This window comes from Nansenia antarctica (assembly GCF_963989245.1).
Source record: "Nansenia antarctica genome assembly, chromosome: 16".
Taxonomy (NCBI): domain Eukaryota; kingdom Metazoa; phylum Chordata; class Actinopteri; order Argentiniformes; family Microstomatidae; genus Nansenia; species Nansenia antarctica.
The window spans coordinates 19,405,437-19,424,738 of record NC_137686.1 but is presented as its reverse complement, the minus strand read 5'-3'; the positions used below and the strand labels follow the sequence as shown (position 1 = coordinate 19,424,738).

The following is a 19,302-nucleotide window of genomic DNA, read 5'->3' as shown; positions in this document are numbered from 1 at the left end:
CTACACCAGATGGCAGCTTGTCCTCAGACAATAATCCCTTTTCAGTCACATCGACTCCCCTGGCGTCCAAGTTAGGTGTGCTACAAGATACTTCACCTATTCGCAGTTGGAAAGTTGGAAAGTCTGATCCAGTAGTCCAAGTTCAGATGGTATTGTATTCATCCTCAGCTTAGTGACATATGACTCCATGTGATGTGCTGTACATTTTAGACTGTGTTTATTAGTCAGTGGGTAGTCATTAGTCATTTTAATCCGTGGGTTTTATGCAGTAGTCGCACTACCGTTTTTCCACATTTTTATTGTGTTATATAGTCAATTTAAAATAGATTAAATAAAAATATTTTGCCATCAATCCACACATGATACCCCAGAACGAGAAATTAGAACTAGACATTTCTGTAAATGTATTACATTTAAATACAGAAATACCTCATGTACATAAGTATTCAGACCCTTTGCTCGGGCACTCTTAAAATGGGCTAAAATGCAAAAATGTCATCAACAAATCACTCAGTAAATTGAATTGAGTCCATCTTAATGCAAGGATAATAGTTCATGTAATTTTGGAATTAATATCTTTGTTTTTATAGGGTCTGATTTGCATAGGAATCAATTACACACTGTGTGGCCCTAGCAGAGATTACTTTTCTTGCGATGACTGATGAATAGATGATTCACTTGCTTAGACAAATGTATTTGTTGTAAGTCACTTTGGGTAAAGGTATCTGCTAAATGTCTAAAATGTAATGTAAATGTAAAGTCATTATGATTTCGATAACTTAAGTTGTTTTTCCAGACACCTGAGTCAGACGTAGGTAAACCAATTAGAAGAGGACGGGGACGGCCAAGGAAGCATCCGGTTGGCATGACGACTCAGGGTAATAAGAAGGGACCATCTCAGACCGGAAAGAGTGAACCAGAGATCCATGCTGCGGGAGCCCCAAACGTCATCCAGCCCCCCACCCGTAGCAGGCCACGGTTTGAGCTCCAGGAGTCCATGTCACCGGAGCAAGGTACATCCACTTAGGCCCATGTCATACGTGTTTTTTTGTTGTTGTTGAAAATATGATGTTACATTCTCTCACATTAATAAAAGAATGATGTGCTAATCATTTTTGTATTGGCGCCATCTAGGTGCGTCCCAGTCCTCAGACCTGTCCATCGAGCTGAGTCTTCAAGAGGACCACCTCACCTCCCTTACCTTCCAGGAGGAGGAAGAGGAGGAGGAAGAGCAAGAGGAGGAAGAGCTACCCAGCTTCTTAACGCAGACGGACAAAAGTGAGTGTGTAAATGTGTGTGAGTGTGTGTAACTGTATGGAGGGTTCCTATACTCCTATACTGATGTGATGATGTATATAGCTTACTTATAATGCTAGAAATTGAAATAAATCATAATCATTTGTGTCTTTCAGAGCCACTATCCATAACAGAGGGAATATGTGTTTGGTGCAAATGTAGAAATTATCCATTCTGGCCAGCCATGGTGAGTGTAGATCTTGGATGCATTGGCATTCTGTGTTATCACAAATTCTTTCTTTTATGAATTTCTTTAATTTTATGAATATGTTGGTAATCTCTTGAACCTCCTCCTGATTCAGACATTCGTTGTGCTGTTGTGGATGTAATGACAACTGTCTGTACTCTACAGGTGAAGAGAGTGAACAATAAGCTCAAAAAAGCCAGCATAGTTTTCATTGATGACCGACTGTTTGACAAGAAGATACGTAAAGGGTAGGAAGCTGTGTTTGTCATTGTCACTCCCTATGACACATTACTCATCTTATCACTGCCATTATTTGTCTTTTGCTTCTGTAATATGTGAAGAAAGCACTAAAGAAGGCAATTCTGTTCCTGTTTGCTTCTCTCCAACAACTTTAGTTTTTTGTTGTTGTTGTTTTTCAGCTTTTCTGTGGGATTAAAAACGTTGAAACCTTTTGACTGTGAGGAGGCTAGTCAGCTCATGGTAAGGATGTCTGCTAAAATGTTTTCATAGAACCACATGTTCTATAGTATCAAATGTACCCCCCTGTCTCATCTAACTGATGACCAATGTGTTTGTGTTGTTTCACATTCATCGCCTGTAGAGTAAAGCCAAAGAGAAGTATGAGGCTGCAATCAAATGGTGCATGGAGCTCATCTCCGACTATAGAATCCGTATCGGTAAACAAATATTCTACACTTCTTTAAGAATGAGTTATTTATATTTTTGCCAATAAGAGAGTAGGTAACGCTAGTATGTTATAGTATGTCATATTTCAGTACTAATTGTAGTCAAGTTGTTGACGTTTGTTTTGTCCTTGCAGGATGTGGCTCATTTGCTGGTTCCCTCATTGAATACTTTGCTAACGATATAAGTAAGTTTTTATTTTGTATGAAGACAAACAATGTCTGTGTATTGTACCTGTAGTCTATATAGCAGTGTTTTTGAATACTTTTAATCCAACCAATAAGAGCATCTTTTAGGCGATTACAATACACTTGGACGTCATCATCAGTGTTGGCATTGGTATCATGTTGTTAGGGGACACATGAAATGATTGAAGTCATTTTGGGGTCGCGAGACAACAAAGAATTGGGATCCCCTGCGTCAAGTCAACTCATGTTCCTTCATTGTGTCTCTCGACCCCAGGCTGTCCAGTGAGGAGGAAGTACCCCCAGGGAACCTCTGACCTCACATTCCCCAAGCTCATCATGGAGGAGCAGGGTGTGACCTCAGACGGTGATGAGAGCTCGATCGAGCAGCAGCAAGAGCCTCGCTGTAAGAAGCTGCTTCCTGACCGCTCCAGAGCCGCCCGCAACCGAGCCAACAAGAAGCTGGTGCACTTCATCATACGAGGCAAAGTGGACAAGCACCTCCTGGTGAGTCAGGATGATGTGCAACTGAAGTTGATATATGTTGTTATAGAATTATTAGATTCTAGTTTGAGCACATTTATACAGTGGTCATAGGGAAGAGCACTAGTGGATGTTTTCTTTGCGCACTCACAATCTGTCAGGATATCTACTGTGTGTGCTTCCCAGCCAACCAAGTACGGTATAAAGTCCAAGTCCCCCCCCCCCCCCAGGCTGTCATCAGCGGCGAGCAGCCATCCAGATGGCTGAAGTCTTTCCTGAAGGTCTTAAGGGGCCTTAAGGGACACCATGTGGACACCTACCTGGAGGATGAGGAGCAGATGGACCAGGTGTATAGATACCTGCAGAATATCTATAAGGGTGCTCTACATACCACCCCCGATCTGGCTCACGTGTCTGACCCCATCCGCTTGGTCCTCGATGTCCTCTTACCTGAGGTAAGTCAAGGCCTACAGGCACCACGTCCTGAACTAAGTGGAATTCAACGTCAGTTTTTGTGAAGATCCCCCTTTTCTTAGGTTAAACCAGGTTGATGTTTTCTTCTTGTGCAGGCCGTTATCTATGCTATCGCTGGAGTGGACCAGGTTTCATTGGCAGAAGCTGAGGAGAAATACCTAAAAGGGCACTGTTTAAGTAAAAGGTAACATATTACATATTAGGTGAAACCTGAATGTTATCATAATGGAAACTAGTGTTACGATACTGTGTTACGGTACACACAAACACGACCACTCCCCGCACATCACACACAACACACACAAGTGCTATCCAACTCCTGTGCAATATTCTGCTGAATTTATATATTGTATTGTATATTTTTCTTGCCTTAAATGTATTATTTTTTTTTTACATATATTTTATTTTCTGGTTTATACACAAGACAAACTAACTAACAAACAAACCACAAGCTGCCAGGCATACGTCTAGTATGATTTGGTTCAAAGCAATTCCCAAAATGCAACATTGTCAGGTATTACAAGGATACAGTAAAATAAAAAAAGGAGTACAGGCTTGCATCACGACAGGATATAATCAACAATTCTTTACATTTTTAGATAATCAATAATTGGACCCCATATGTTCAAAGTCCCCCCCTTAGAGAAAGTATCTCATACAATTGTACTTGTATAAGCGGAATGACAAATAAATATCTATGTTGTAATGTATGTAACCTTTGACTTGCCTTCGAAGTAATAGTGCTTGTCCTGTTCCGTTTCAGAGAGAGGGAGGAGTTTGACTTGATGCTCGAGCAGCAGATGAGGATGAAGGCGATCCACCAGCATCCTGCACATTGATTTATTTTTTATTTTTATGAATTATGAGCCGAATAATAATTTAGTTCTGTTTCCTGTCTGCTGTGCGTTATTTTAACAGTCTTGTAAGATTAGGTGTTCCGGTCCTACGGTGATGTTCATGCCCATGTCATGTGCCTTAAAACATAGTGGTCGAGCTCAGGCACCTATAAACAAAAAATAAGTTTCATTCAGATGTAGTAGATGTTGTACAAACACACCACCACAGACTCAGACAAACACAAACACACCAAACACACCACCACAGACTCAGACACACAAAGTACAACTGCTACCAAGTTATTATTTGTGTTATTGACATGTATGCTTGTTTAGAAGCAAAGATGTAACCCCTACCTCCCCTCCCTTCCTGTTGTCTCGTGTGTCCCCCATCTCTGTAATCTTGTTTTCAATCATTGTTCTATTCTGTATTTGCATCTGCATTGTAAAGCGCTTTGAGTTGCATCCGTGTACGAAAGGCGCTATATAAATAGGGGTAGTGGTGGTCTAGTGCAGTGTTTCTCAACCCTCTCCTCGGGGCGCCCCAGCCGCTCCACATATTTGATCTGTTCCACCACCAGCACACCTGATTCAACTAATCAAGTCCAAAGCAATTATGATTTGTACTTGATTAGTTGAATCAGGTGTGCTGGTGGTGGAACAGATCAAATATGTGGAGCGGCTGGGGCGCCCCGAGGAAAGGGTTGAGAAACACTGGTCTAGTGGATAGTGAGTTGGACTTGGGATCGGAAGGTTGTGAGTTCAAATCCCGCCTGAAGCCACACCACTACTAGTGTGCCCTTGGGTAAGGCACTTAGCCCTCAGTTACTCCAGGGGGAATGTCCCTGTAATTCGTAATTGTAAGTCGCTTTGGATAAAAGCGTCTGCTAAATGGCAAAATTATTAAATTAAAATTATTAAATAAAGTTTCACTTCACTTCACTTACTACTGGTTTAGGTGTATGAAAAGTCATGCTCTATGATTTGATTTTCCACTTACCCCAATCCGGATTGTGTTGTATTTCTACTATTTGGCTGTGACTTGTCTGCTACACTACCCCTTTTCTTTTTTGTTTTCTTTCTTTTTCCCTCCCTTCCTTTCTTGTTCTGTATTGTCATTGTTATGTGTTGATAAAAGCAATAAAAAATCTTGATCACAAAAAAAAAGAAAAGTCATGCCGTGTATACAATCATACCAATTCAATAAAGCTCTCATTCTTTTTCAGTTTGTTTCTTTTTTTTAATCTAAAACATACAATGACAGTACACTGCATATATAGGCAATTTTGCAGAACATAAAGTCTGATAAGGATTTTATTTGTATTGTATTTATTATAGCAATAAATAATAAACCTGTTACCTTTCTATATATTGTTTCAACCTTGAATTTACAAGGAACTCGTTGATTGCTGTAAGGTTGCTGTGCTGATGAGGTGTGTAAGAAAACTGAGTTTGTTATCAAATTCTCCCTCTTGGTATTATATAGAAAAAGAGTTAAGTCCCAACATTTCATTGAATTCTCAAAACCTTGTTTAAACAGCATTTTCTAAGACAGTAATGTAATACTCTGTTGTACAACCAAATACTGTATAACTGACATATTGTTGATCTAATGTAATTCTTGCTCGCAAGCTTTGTTTTCACAAAGATCAAACGATTTAATACATTTTGATGAATTACAGTATCATACAGAATTGGCAACCTTTAGCCATTTTGCTACAATCACTACTGTGGTATATTTGTATGACAAAGAACAAAGTGTACAACTGGCTGTCTTCTTCATGAACATCATCACTGTGTGTGTGTGTGTGTGTCTGTGTGTGTGTGTGTGTGTGTGTGTGTGTGTGTGCGTGCGTGTGCGCGCATCAGGCATCATGAGAAGAGATCCTCCAACAGACTGAGCAGGTGAGGTCCAAACAGAACCCTTGGCAACAGGCTGGGTCGTCAACATCGTGTGACCCCGGGCCTTCGTTAACACTGTCCCCCACAGAATAAGTGAGTGTGAATAGTGTGAATGCCCCAGAGGAACCCCTCCTGTGCTTACGGGTCCTTCAGAGAGTTGATGTGGGCGCACAGTTTGAGCGCCGGGCCCAGTTTGACATTCATGGCGCTCATGAGGTGATCCTCGGTGAGCAACAGCAGAGCTTGACCGTCAATCTCCTGTGACCGGAACTCCTCAGCGATGTTCCGTCCGCCTACGAAGAGGAAGAGGAGGGGGAAGTAAAGAGGGGGTGGCGGTGTTGTGCCATCGGAGGCTGGCGGAGGTAGGAATCAGAGGACTCACTGAGATGCATGGAATGGAATGAGGTAGGGTTTCAAACACGGTGTGTGCCATTCCTCATTAGGTCCCATGCATTACAATGAGCCTGTCCTCCGATTTCTACCTCCACCAGCCTCCGCTGTATTATACATTATAATTCTAACCTCAGGATTGTACATTGCACGAATCATTCATTAAATTACATGTTGATGTGTGTTGATAGATATGTAGTCTTATCTGCTGACATTCAAACACCAGAGATAACCTAAAAAAGTGCTGGTTATTATGACATAATAGTGTGGCACCTGGCAAAGAGTTGATGTAGGAGAACACTTGTTCAACAGTCCACTGGGTGGGGCTAGAGAGGTCTCCTTCCTGTCTATCAGAGCGACTGAAAGCCTCTCTCCTCCTCTGGCCCTGCTCCCTCTCTCTCTCCTGCACCCTCTCCCGTTCCCGCTCCCTCTCGGCCTGCCTCTGTAGCCTGGTGATCATGGGGACAGGGGGCTCGTCCTCGTCCTCGTCCCCCTCCCCCCGCAAAGCCCGCTGGGTCTCCTCAGGGCTGTAGGACCCCTGTACCTGCCGTGGCGCAAAAACAAACAACACCACACTGACTTTCAGCAGTGTATCACCATACCTAGAAGACTATTACTCATCTCATACTATATGAGGGAGAACATTTGGCTTCATAAAGAAGATAGGTGAAAGAGTACACCATCTCTCAGTTCCACAGACAAGGCTTAAGCCTAGTCCAGGATTAAATCACATTTGCAATGGAAACATTTCCATTGAGGATGCTTTTTCCGTCTAAGATTAGTCTTAATCTGTGTCCACGAAACCAGCCCGTTCGATCTGTTATACTGTATATACATGATATGTGTTTTTTTAGTCATGGTTACAGCTCTCCAGGTGCTTACGAGTGGGTAAGTGGACGCTTTATTTTTTCTCTCTATTTCTATGTCTCTGTGCATCAGTAGGTCTCTCCGGTATGATGAATATGTCAGTAGTGCAGCTGCCCTCCTGGTCAGTAGGGGGGGCTGCCCTCCCGGTCTGCTGACCTGTCGGAGGAAGTGTTCTCTGGAGCCTCCGTTGACCCGGCCTGGAGGACGACCTCTCCTACCCATCGGCCTGTGGCCCCAACGACTGGCCTTGTCCACCTTCAACATGCTAATGCGCTTGGTGCAGCTCACATTAAACCTGAGAGAGAGAGAGAGAGAGAGAGAGAGAGAGAGAGAGAGAGAGATTTTACATTTTAGGAATTTAGCAGACGCTTTTATCCAAAGCAAATTGCAACAAATACATTTGGCTAAGTAAATGAATCATCTATCCATCAGTCATCGCAAGAAAAAGTAATCTATGAATGAATGAATGAATGAATGGTCTTTATTGTCATTGCTACAGTACAGGTACCAAACAACGAAATTTAGGAGGGGTGGCTCCCCTGGTGTTAGGAAAAAAAAAAAAACACTTTTAAAAAAAACACAAGAAGGGAAGGAGCTGGTTTACACAAATCTATGATCGGAAAATGCTAGAAGAAGGAATTTCTTTTTATTTTTTTTATTATTATTTATAGTAGAAAAACTCTACAGGGGGTTAAAGGGGATGGAGAGGTTTCAGGAGGGACAGCTAAGGTCTAGCCTGAAGAGATGGGTCTTCAGTCTACAGCAGAAGATAGGGAGTGACTCTTACATTTACATTTACATTTTTGGCATTTAGCAGACGCCTTATTCCAAAGCGACTTACAATCAATACATTTGAATACTAAGCATGTGAATCAGCAATCCACCATTCGTTGCAGGAAGAGTAATCTAGCTCGGGCCTGGGGCCACTGATAGAAGAAAAAACCTTCTCCCTATCGCCTTCTACTAAAACCTTTTTTTTTTTTCTGGAGAAACTGAGAAACAGTACAAGGGGGGCAATAGAAGTTCTTAGGGACACAGTAGAGGGGAAAGCGGGTGTCTTTAGGAGACGTAGTGGTGAGGGTCAGAAGATGTCTCAGGAGGAGCAGTTAAGATGTAACCTGAAGAGATGGAGGTCTTCAGTCTACAGCAGAAGATAGGGAGTGACTCTGCAGTCCTGACAGCAGTGGGAAGCTCATTCCACCAGCGGGGAGCCAGGACAGTGAAGAGACGCGATCGGGTAGCGCGACCGCTGCATCCACGTAGAGGCCAGTTGGCCAGCAGAGGTGGAACAGCGGAGTGAATGGTCACGTGTTCGGGGGCTGACCATTGCTTGCATGTAGGAGGGGGCAGTTCCCTTTGCTGCCCAGTAGTCGAGCATCAGGGTCTTGAATCTGATGTGAGCTGCTACTGGGAGCCAGTGAAGGGTGCGAAGGAGAGGGGACACACGGGAGAATTTGGGGAGGTTGAACACCAGATGAGATGAGTGGCAGCATTCTGGATGAGCTGCAGAGATCTGATGGCGGAGGCGGAGGGGAGACCGGCCAAGAGTGTCGTTGCAGTAGTCAAGGCGGGAGATGACCAGTGTCTGGACCAAGAGTTGAGCTGCTTCTCTGGTGACAGAGGAAGAGAGGGTGGTGGGGGAGAGCGTATGTAGGTTGCGACCAGAACATACGTACAGTGTGGGTAGAAACTGACAGGGAGGGAGTGGATTTGAGGGGAAAGGAGAAGGATACAAAACGATGATCAGAAACTGGAGGAGTGGTAACAGTAAGGTCGGAGGAGGTATGGGAGAGTCTGGTGAAGACAAGGTCGAGCTGATTGCCCGCCTTATGAGTCGGAGGAGAGTGGGACAGGGTAAGATCGAAGGAGAGGAGGAGGTAAGATAAAAGGAGCTTTCTCTGACTGGATGTTGAAGTCACCCAGTGTGAGGGTTTGCCATCGTCAGGGAAGGAGCTGAGAAGGACATCCGTCTTTTCTAGGAAGTGGCCAAGCTGACCTGGGGAACGATAGACAACAACAATGTGATGTTTTACAGAGGAGGTGACAGAAACAGCATGGAATCCGAAGGTGATTAGGAGTCCTGTGCCTCCCCCTTGACCAGAGAGTCTAGGGGGAATGAGAAAGCGAGTAGGCATCAGAGAGGGCTGCTGGAGTAGCTGTGTTTTTTCCGGTGTGATCCATGTCTCTGTGAGGGCAAGAAAGTGGTGAGACATAAATGTGGCATAAGAGATAGCCTCTGCTTTCCGGACCGCTGACTGGCAGTTCCAATGAGGTCGTGGTCAGTTGAACATGGTGGATAGATTAGATTGGAAGGGTTGCGAGGGGAGAAGTCGCATCTATGTGCATAAAATAACAGGAATACATTGTGATATTAGTCGGTAGAGAGATAGAGGGTGTGTGGGCAATACAAGATGTAGGTGGTGCTCAATGCACTCAAAAAATCTTAAAATTAAAGATTAATAGTATTAACTAGAGAGAGAGAGAGAGAGAGAGAGAGAGAGAGAGAGAGAGAGAGAGACAGAGATGATGTCTGTAGACTTACATATTTAGGCACAGTGCCATGAATTCAAACCTAAGCCATAACTCCGACCCTGACTGTAACTAAAACATAAACATTGTCTCAATCAATGGGTTGAATTTAGTATAGGATACCCCAGAAACACAAAAACGTTCCAACAAGAAAGCTGTGATTATTCCTAAGTGTGCCAATGCCCCCTGCTATCTAAAGATATTCCCCTGTATCCCGGAGGAGGACTATTAGATAGGTATTTGCTGCAGGTCAACATCTGGATCTGAAACCTCTGCTGTCTTTGAAGTCTGTTATGGCTGCAGGAAAAAGGGGAACCTGTGAGTGATTACACTTTTTTGATTTTTACTTATGACACCATCCCTCCCAAATGGAGCAAGATAGGATCCAGATGTAAAACAATGGGGTCCTCAACCATGGAGAGAGAAGGAAGTACAGCTCCTTCTCTTTTTCTTCATCATAGTATTCTGAATAGTATTTATGATAATGAAATGCATCTGTGATGTTGCGATCGGCGTCGGGCGGGGCTCACCTTCTGACACAGGTCATGGAGCAGAAGCGTTTGGATCTGAGGAATGTGTGAACGTAGCCTCTCTTCCCACAGAACTCACACTGCAGAACATCTGCCAGGCTCTCCCCCGGCTCTGCAACATCAGAGGACCAGCTGTCACATAGGCCTACGCATACAATAGGTCCACACACAGACAGACACACACACACACACACACACACACACACACAACCACACACGCACACTTCAAATACAGTCAAACAAGACAGAACACACACATAAAAAGTTATTGAGGACCCACCGTCGACGGCGGGAGTGTCGTCCATCTCACCGTCCATGGTGGGAGCGTCATCCATCTCCGAGTCTGTGGAGTTCTCTGGCTGCTCAGCATCCATCAGGCTGTCCTCCTCAGGCAGTGGCCCCCCGTTGGCCCTCATCTCCTGGGCTTCAGGCAGGGTGGCCTGCTGGTCCGCCATCAGAGAGGAGCGGACCACCTAGACCGGGGGGGTTCACACTGTAAACCACTGTATCGTACATCACGTTAGGTGGTGCTCTGACCACACTGGATGGCTGAACAAAGTGGTTGGTTGATAACTAACAACCAGTGGGGGTGGGGGGCGGGGAGGGGAGGGGGACTCTAGCTATTTCATGAAGGGATTAGACATCTTGGGGCTTGGGGGTTCACAATGCAGTGTTCTAATGTGAGGCTTGTTGAATGTCATTCAGTGAGGGGGTGACTACTCTCTGTGCCTTTGGTGAAGACAAGACAGACTGCCTCTACACACACTGGGGATCTCCACTAAAACACATCCGCCTGTGTGGCTGACTGTGACACCTGTGAACAGCTGCAGCGCCCCCCTGTGGACATACCGGGAACGGTTCCAGTCCCTCGCGGATGACGAACCCCTCTATGAGGTGTGTGAGGATGTGGGGCCTTACGCTCTCAGGACTCCCTGGGAGGCAGGCTGGGGGGGGCTGGCCAGGGCCGGGGCCGGGGCCGGGGCCGGGGTCTCTTACCGCGCCAGGCAGGAGGGGAGGGGGGGAGCTGGTGGTGGAGACATAAGAGGAGGGCTCCTCGGACAACCGGATCACAGAGCGACTCGACGGGACGCAGGCAAAGCCCAAACCAGCTGGAGACCAAAACAAGACAGAACACAGAGGTTAGTCAGGGGTAGTGGTGGATTAGTCAGGGATTAGTCAGGGGTAGTGGTGGCTTGGCCTAGTGGATAGTGAATCGGACTGGTGATCATGAGTTCAAACTGAGATCATGAGTTCAAATCCCACCTGGGAACATCACCATTAGTGTGCCCGTGTGTAAGGCACTTAGCCCTAAATTACTCCAGGGAGACTGTCCCTGTAATCTCTAATTGTAAGTCGCTTTGGATAAAAGTGCCTGCTAAATGTAAACGAGTCTGTTATACGCACAAAGGGTAAACCTCATCATTCATCCATGTCACATTCGTATTAAGAACTGTAGGTTAGTATCAAGTCTAGTGCTATACTACTGCGTTTACCTGTGCAGTTCTTTATATGGGCAGGTGTGTCTTTACAGTGTCTATCTGGTCCAGTGGATGGAGAGAGAGTGGGGGGAGTGGGGGTCCGGTCCCTGGGGGGGCTGGGGGAACTCTCCTCTCTCCTTTCTTCTCTGCGCATCCCATCCATTTTGTAGGGCTGTGTAGACTGAGAGAACATTGCCAGTGATTTATTATAAATCGATTACACCCTAGTTACAAAATTCCTCGAAGTGACTCTGAATCTGATCACTATCTCCATAACAACCCGGGTGCTTTTTATTGTGTGTTCTTTTTTTGTTGTTCTCAACGTCCTACTTTGCTTAAAAGGTTAAATAAACACAATGAGAACGCTCACCGACGGCGCCTCGACAGTCCGTGTGGACGGCTGCATCTTCAGGTCGACGGCCACCGTCTGCGGAGGAGGAAGGTTCCGGTAGGGCATCCGGACCAACGCCTCAGCGACAGGCAGCTCCTCCTCGGTCACCATCATCTGACCCGACTGGACGGCCAGGGCCTGGACCGAGCGCAGGGACAACCTCTGGAGGGAGGCCGGGGGAGACAGAGGCAGCCGTGGGGGGAGAACCAGGGGAGGAGGCCGCTGGGGGAGGGAGCCCAGCCTCAGAGGGGCCGGCAGCAAGGAGGAATGGGAGGGACACGTGGGATGTGGAGGTCCAGATGACACGACGACTGTCTGCTGGGAGTGGGTGGGCGGAGCGTGCTCAGAGGAAGAGGAGGAGGAGGAGGAGGAGACGAGGAGGCCATCCCGATGGTGAGAATGGACGATGGCCGGGGTGGGGATGGTCAGGGGCTGGAGAGTCAGGGGGAGGGGAGGAGGGGAGGTGTCTTGGGCGGTGACCCTCAGGGCGATGGGGTGAAGCTGTCTGTGGGCTCCTCCCGTGGTCTGCTGGATGATGAGCTGGTGGTGGTGGTGCGCCCCCTTGTGGCTGGGAGTGCAATGCAGCTGGTGCTTGATCAGAGCATGGGACTGGACAGGGGAGTACGACGCTGGAATGGTAACGATGAAAAGATACGAGGAGAGAGATAATTACGAGAAAAATAACGATAAGATGACAATATGTGTGAACATACTCATCTAAACCTCCAGCACTAAGCGAAACAACTGTCGTCACGGGGGACTTACTTGGTGAGATAAGCCGAGTGACATCCGCCTGTCGAGACTCGGTTCTGGAGGTTTCCGTGGAGGTGTCTGAGTGCTGGGGGGTCTTCAGGGGACAGAGGGACATCTTGGGGAGAGAGGGGACCAGCGCCTGGGCCTGAGAGGAGGGTTTGATGAGGACACTCTGGGCCGTGGCCAGGGCCCCAGGAAGGTGGGTACGGACAGCCAGACTCTGAACCTACGATCAGACGACACACACCGCCTGTCATCACCACCACCAAGTGTGACACTACGACCAAATGTGAATCTATGACTAACTCTGTGTGATAACACCCTGGCTGCTCTGACTGGCCAAACATTACTTGTTGCTATTTCGACTTTGTTAGTTAATTCCTTTGGATTTCTATGAGGAAGTTCCAGAAGAGCCTTTTGACCTTTTGACCCTGGTGAACCTGGCTCATCTGGGAGGAGGAGGAGGAGGAGGGCTGACAGGTGCTGGAGATGACAGTAGGCAGGTCAGACTGCACTGCTGCCACTGTGGTTGCAGGCGTGAGAATCAGCTGGCAGACCAGTGAGAAGGAGGAGGAGAGACGGTGCAGAGGGCCAGGAAGAGGCAGTGGAAAAATGGGGAAAGAATGATGGAAAATGTTAGTGGAAAAAGGAAATTGGCATGCAAGGGGCATTTATTTTTAAATCCCCAGATATGTTGTTAGAAAGCGTTATTTAAACAACTGTTACACAGATCATTGACCGTGCACAAAGAGATTATACGTTGGTACTTTTGTTTACATCTCTTCTCCTTATATCATATTTCTGTAACAATGTGCTTTATTGACATGTGTTTGTTGTTTGTGCTGTCTTAGATGGTAAAAAAGAATAAAAATCTTGAATTGGTAAAAAAAAAAGGTAATTGTGAAGCCTTACCATCTGGGTGCGAAGGTACATCTGGGCTTGATTACAGTTTGCAGACCCATTCCCTAGGAGCATGGCCTGCTGGGATACCGTGCCTCCAGTGGCTGTGGAACTCGAACTCTGGGTTCTGCCTATCAGCTGGGCTGTTACTGGAGAGCCTGGCAGTGTGATCTGGAGGGGAGGGTGTGAGGGGAGGTGAGAGAGAGGGGGAGAGGAAGGGAGGTGGGGTGACAGAACTATACATTGGTACCATCCCCAGGGGGTCATAGTGAAGCAGAGGGCAGATCAGGAGCCCAGAAGGTCAATGGATAACTTGTGAGCGTGTTTTTGTCTGAAACAAAATAACTTACTGAGGTTACTGAGGTCTGAGATACACCCGGTGACTGGACAACACCCCCATTGGACGAAGAGGGTGAGGAGGAGGACTGTCTGCTACCTGTTAGCGAGGCCTGTGAATGGAGAAGCAGATGTTGTCAGACGCCCACACACACACACACACACACACACACACACACACACACACGCACACACACACACACACCTGCTGCACTGTGGCGAGGCTCTGCAGGTGGGGGGGGTGCTGCTGCTGCAGGGTCTGCAGCATGAGGTGCTGCTGCTGGGCTGCGTACATCTGCTGCAGGTACTGAGCGGCCATGTTCTGGGGTCTGTGAATGGCCTGCTGGATAACCTACAGCAACAACACACACATAATACTCTCTCAAGCTGAGAAATAAATAGTCTATATAGAGAGAGGGTATCCAAAAGGACAGTGTCCAGTACCAGTTTAACACGGAGAATAAAGTCACTTGTCTGCGCATCAGGTACACATTCTCTGTGTTAAACTGGTACTGACACTGTCCTTTTGGATACCTTCTCTTACCTGGACTGCCTGTCTGTCTGGAAGCGCACTGCACAGAGAGGCAGGGGGCGCCTGGGTGCGTGTGGCGCTGGCTGTTGTCATGGTGATGATGGCTGAGGTGGTGGCATTGACGTTGACTGCTGTGGTGGTTATGGTGGTGGTGGCGGTGGCAGTAAGAGTCCCGTTGGTCTCTCCCTCCATCTTTTCAGGGCTGTGTCTATCCATCTCCCAGCTCAGACAGCATAAGTAGGCCAACTGAATAGGAAACAAAAAAAATACCTCGATAAATCTCTTTCAATGAACAGGATGTTTTATATGCAATCCATCAATTGCTTAGTATTGTGCAGGAACAAGATTGTATAGGCCTACTTTCTCAGTTCAATATGTTTTTGTTTTTATTTACTTATATCCTTGTGGTAGTAAATTACAGTTGTGGTTTTTCACAATAAGCTATTGTTAGATGTTACAGAACTAATAAAGATAGGGCAAGTGTCCACCTAAGATAGTTGTTTTGGATATGGTTTGCAAATAATGAGGAAACATTGTTGGAATAGTCACATTTGCTAACAATGGAAAACGTTTGAAAAGAGGTGGTTTTACTACTGCGTGACATTAATCTTTTTATAAAAGCAGGTAAGCAATGATGACATTTTCTTGGCGGGCGAGTTTGATTGAATAATGTCAGGAATCGAATGTTACAACTGACGAATATGGCGCGACATCTAACGGACCGAATAGAAGGAAAGTGCTCGTCACGCACGGCCCGTCAAGATAATAGGTTTGCGTTGACGTTCAGTAATAAATCTTAAGATAAATCTCAAGTGAGGGATTTGCCCTATATGTTGCAAATTCATCGCAGTGGTTTAAGCGAAAATCTAAATATTTAATTACATTTCAAGGACATACAATCACAATAATATGAAAGATCTGAATCTTAGGCCTACATTGATTGGCACGTCAAAATCCTCTACACTTAATATAGAAAACCTGTTTAGGTAAAAAGCATATAGGCCTAGCTACATCTTGGCACTAGATCATTTGTTTAAACAACTGAATTATTTTGAAAGTTCAGTCTTTATTCTAATTCCGATCTATTTCAGTGTTAAAAGGTCAACGACAGGGCCCATGCATTTTGTATTTGACTTTTGACATTAAAATTAACTATATTTCATTTATTGAACGATTATAATGTACACACATTATATATCTGCTAGTCTAGCCTATTGCTTACAAATAACGAAGAGAAAGGTTTCTGTATTACACAATTCAGGCGTCATTCCCTGTGATGGAATGACCGAATGAAGTCAATGGAATATTGAAAATGAGATGTCATTTTTGTCATTAATTTGAATCAAGCTCTTATAAAGAAATGATATGACATTTTGGACCGAGATCAACTTTAAATTTTAGACAGATGTCAACTTGACAACGTTTGTCCAACTGAACGACCAGTCTTATGGTGTGTCTGTGAATATTTATGCGTTGAAATTATGATGAAACCCACACGTCCGATAGTGACAAGCTCTCTCAAGCTACAGTTCAGATTGGAAATCCTAAATTTGCTGTGTTCGACGCTTTTCATTGAACATAGGAATTCAATAACTTCTGATCTCTTTGAATAGTTTTTTTTTTGCTTTTTCCATTGGTTTGTTGTACATTTTTATTTATGATGGCTATGTTATGTTTACAACGAAAGCATATTACTTTTAAAATGTGACTGATGTCATACAAATATGTTTTCATTATTATAGGCTAGAATATTGATCTTAAAATTGTTCTCTCCACATTTTCAATACAGTCAAAGTTATAATTCCAAGTGATCGAAATTCAAGCAATAAAATGAAAAATCCATTTAATTGTTTTAATTGTTCTTTATAAAGCATCAAAGAAAAAGTTGATTGAATATCCTTGATGTTGTCACATGTAAACTACGTGGGTTATTGACTAATATTTAAAAAACTAAAAGTGTCATTGTGTATAAAGAAAGCTCATTACAAAAACCTCGAAATAAAGAATACTATGTTAAATATTTTAGTTAGGCTACTCCTGATGTAACTTAATGTTTGGTCTAATTAAGGACCAATCATTGGTTTAGGCCTAATTGGTGTCATAAATGGAATGCTGGTGTTCATTCTATCAACTGCTGTTTAACATTCTGTTCAATATTCATAATGTTTCGTTAACACAGGCCACTCAACAGATTACTTCAAACCAGAGACTATATCAGCCCATCTGAAGGCTTCTGACAATAGCCTAATGAGACTGAGACAAATAGACATTAATAGCATTATCAAACAGAAATAGCAGTACATTAAATCGCTTATACAACTAGATTTTTAAACATATTTGTCGTTAATTTCATGTGCAGCTAATAATTCATCGATTAGGCTGTAGCCTGTAGTCGTCTTTAAGCGTGGTGTCAATGGGCTACAGTAAAACGCCCACCCAGGTTCACCAACGATAGAATTGGCTTGTTTATTCTTTTAAAAATACAATCTAATTATTGATGCATTCATAAGTCATCTGTTACATCAAACACTGTGTGGATATCATCTATTTCCATGACCAAGTCATGTGGTCGCCAACAACGCTATCCATGCACAATCGTTCAACTGTCATCGGCTATGTTACCTGCTTGGGACTGAGATTAGACGTGACCCATCGCGGAGTGACCGTCCCCCCGGTTCAGACTGTCACCGTCCCAGTCATGTTCTAATGCGTCAAAGCTGTCTAAAATGGAGATAAAAACAAACGGTACAGACGGAATGGAAAAGCAGACACAGCACCACTTGCAGTGCTGGAGGACCTTCCACAGGCACCGAGGGATTCTCTGAAACCCATTAATAGGAGATTCTATGTTGCAGTTTACCCTATTGATTGCAAGATCAGTTCAACACCTATAACGTCAGTTTGTTTTCCTCAATTTTCCTTTTCATCAAATTATTTTCTGCTGTTAATGCTCCTTTGCATCTGTGCATAGATTGTGATAGCCTATAGCTATAAGCTTTTAAAAACAATCAGTCAATTGCTTGTGTTAGGCCTAGGTGTGTGGTTATATAGACTATTAAGCCAAAGTATTGCTCCTCCTTGACATATGCAGCGACTTAATTTGTTGTAGAATGCAAAGATATATTTGAACATTAAGAAAGTATCCACGTCTACCTACATTTGGGAATACTATCATCATATTCAACGTGAAAATAACATTCATTCATGAATAGTAAATGCGACTTTAAACGAATTATTACTGTCCAACACTATTGCAGTTTTGGTCTATATCTTGAATCGAATCGAAGTGTGCGTGAAAATGAAAGCAGAGGTCAGGGTTAAAGGCGCTCGCCCATCCACTAAAATAATGCGATTATTTTTAATATTGAAAAAAAAAATGGCTGTATGAACCATTGCAGAACAAAACGTTATTGTTATTTGGCTCTGATAGGCTAATCGTCACCAATGCCCTAGAATTGTATTCTAGATTTAGGACTATTAAGTATATGCGCATGTTTTTTGAGACCATGTGACAAAAAAGAGCTTTGCATTGAAATGAGAATCACGCCTGCTGCCCATGGCATAAAAAAGCATCAGTTTCTACTTTTGCAAAAATGTTTCCATGGCAACATCTCAGAATAGCACAGTTTATGGGGCCATGAAATGACCATGCCCAAGCAATCGTAAGACATAACCAATCAATTGTTGCTGACCCGACAGACAACGGTGGTGTTCCCATGATGTGGTAGAATGACAAAATAGTCTAGGACAAAGAAAGAAAATGCATTTTCTCTCTTTTTCCTCAGAAGAGAACTCAAGAGGTTTTGTAAGGAATTGGTTGGTTCATATGCTCCATCATATATTAAGTCCACAGACCCTAATGTAGCCCATACCAGTAATTACAACACTATCAGTGGTATATTAAGTTATTAATGACGATTATTGACTAACTGCATTTGAGACTGTATAGGCCTCATTTCTTTTTTATAGACTATCCTACCGCATCATTGTAGGCTATGCTTGAATTTGATCCCAAATAACTTTAACCCAGACATTTTGGATGGATGTTTCACTTCAAGTAATTTAATTCAAGCTGGGAACACAAACTGAGGAAAATGCAACAATGCAGTGAACAATGCGATCAAATGCATAGAGTCTACATGCAACCACAAGAGAATGTGTAGAGAGAATTAGTAACAACATTCATACCCAATTAAAGTGATGTCACCATGCTGGTATGATGAGTGACACACTACCTTGTTTGGAGATCACAGTCCCTGCGGACCTGCAGACTGGTGGAGCACCTGTCATATCTTACATGTCCACTAGGTGGCATACGACTCGAGAAAACCACTGTATGCAATAGGCTACTACTGTATCACTGCACTGCAATGATATTTGAATATGAATGAATGGTCTTTATTGTCATTGCTATAGTACAGGTACCAAACAACGAAATTTAGGAGGGGTGGCTCCCCTGGTGTTAGGAAAGAAAAAAACTAAAAAAACACAAGAAGGGAAGGAGCTGGTTTACATAAATAAAGGCTATGTACACTATCCACTATACTAT

The 19,302-nt window shown here is 44.2% G+C and overlaps 2 protein-coding genes across 2 annotated transcripts; one reads left to right on the top strand and one right to left on the bottom strand.

Annotated features, from left to right (window-relative positions):
• Positions 1-997: 997 nt before the first annotated feature.
• LOC308172079 (PWWP domain-containing DNA repair factor 3A) lies at positions 998-4,610 on the top strand (the record flags this gene model as incomplete). The annotated part of the gene is made up of 11 exons (XM_080546990.1): positions 998-1,013; positions 1,135-1,278; positions 1,413-1,483; positions 1,649-1,731; positions 1,903-1,963; positions 2,085-2,160; positions 2,304-2,354; positions 2,630-2,859; positions 3,066-3,290; positions 3,405-3,493; positions 4,073-4,610. The coding sequence occupies 11 exons, from the start codon at positions 998-1,000 to the stop codon at positions 4,146-4,148; spliced, it is 1,122 nt and encodes a 373-aa protein (XP_080403116.1). The 3' UTR covers positions 4,149-4,610.
• Positions 4,611-6,185: 1,575 nt separating this feature from the next.
• phc3 (polyhomeotic homolog 3) lies at positions 6,186-14,945 on the bottom strand (the record flags this gene model as incomplete). The annotated part of the gene is made up of 14 exons (XM_080546989.1): positions 6,186-6,340; positions 6,711-6,981; positions 7,461-7,599; positions 10,364-10,475; positions 10,674-10,836; positions 11,213-11,472; positions 11,968-12,022; positions 12,212-12,861; positions 12,998-13,211; positions 13,426-13,533; positions 13,898-14,056; positions 14,245-14,310; positions 14,415-14,573; positions 14,766-14,945. The coding sequence occupies 14 exons, from the start codon at positions 14,943-14,945 to the stop codon at positions 6,186-6,188; spliced, it is 2,691 nt and encodes an 896-aa protein (XP_080403115.1).
• Positions 14,946-19,302: the final 4,357 nt, after the last annotated feature.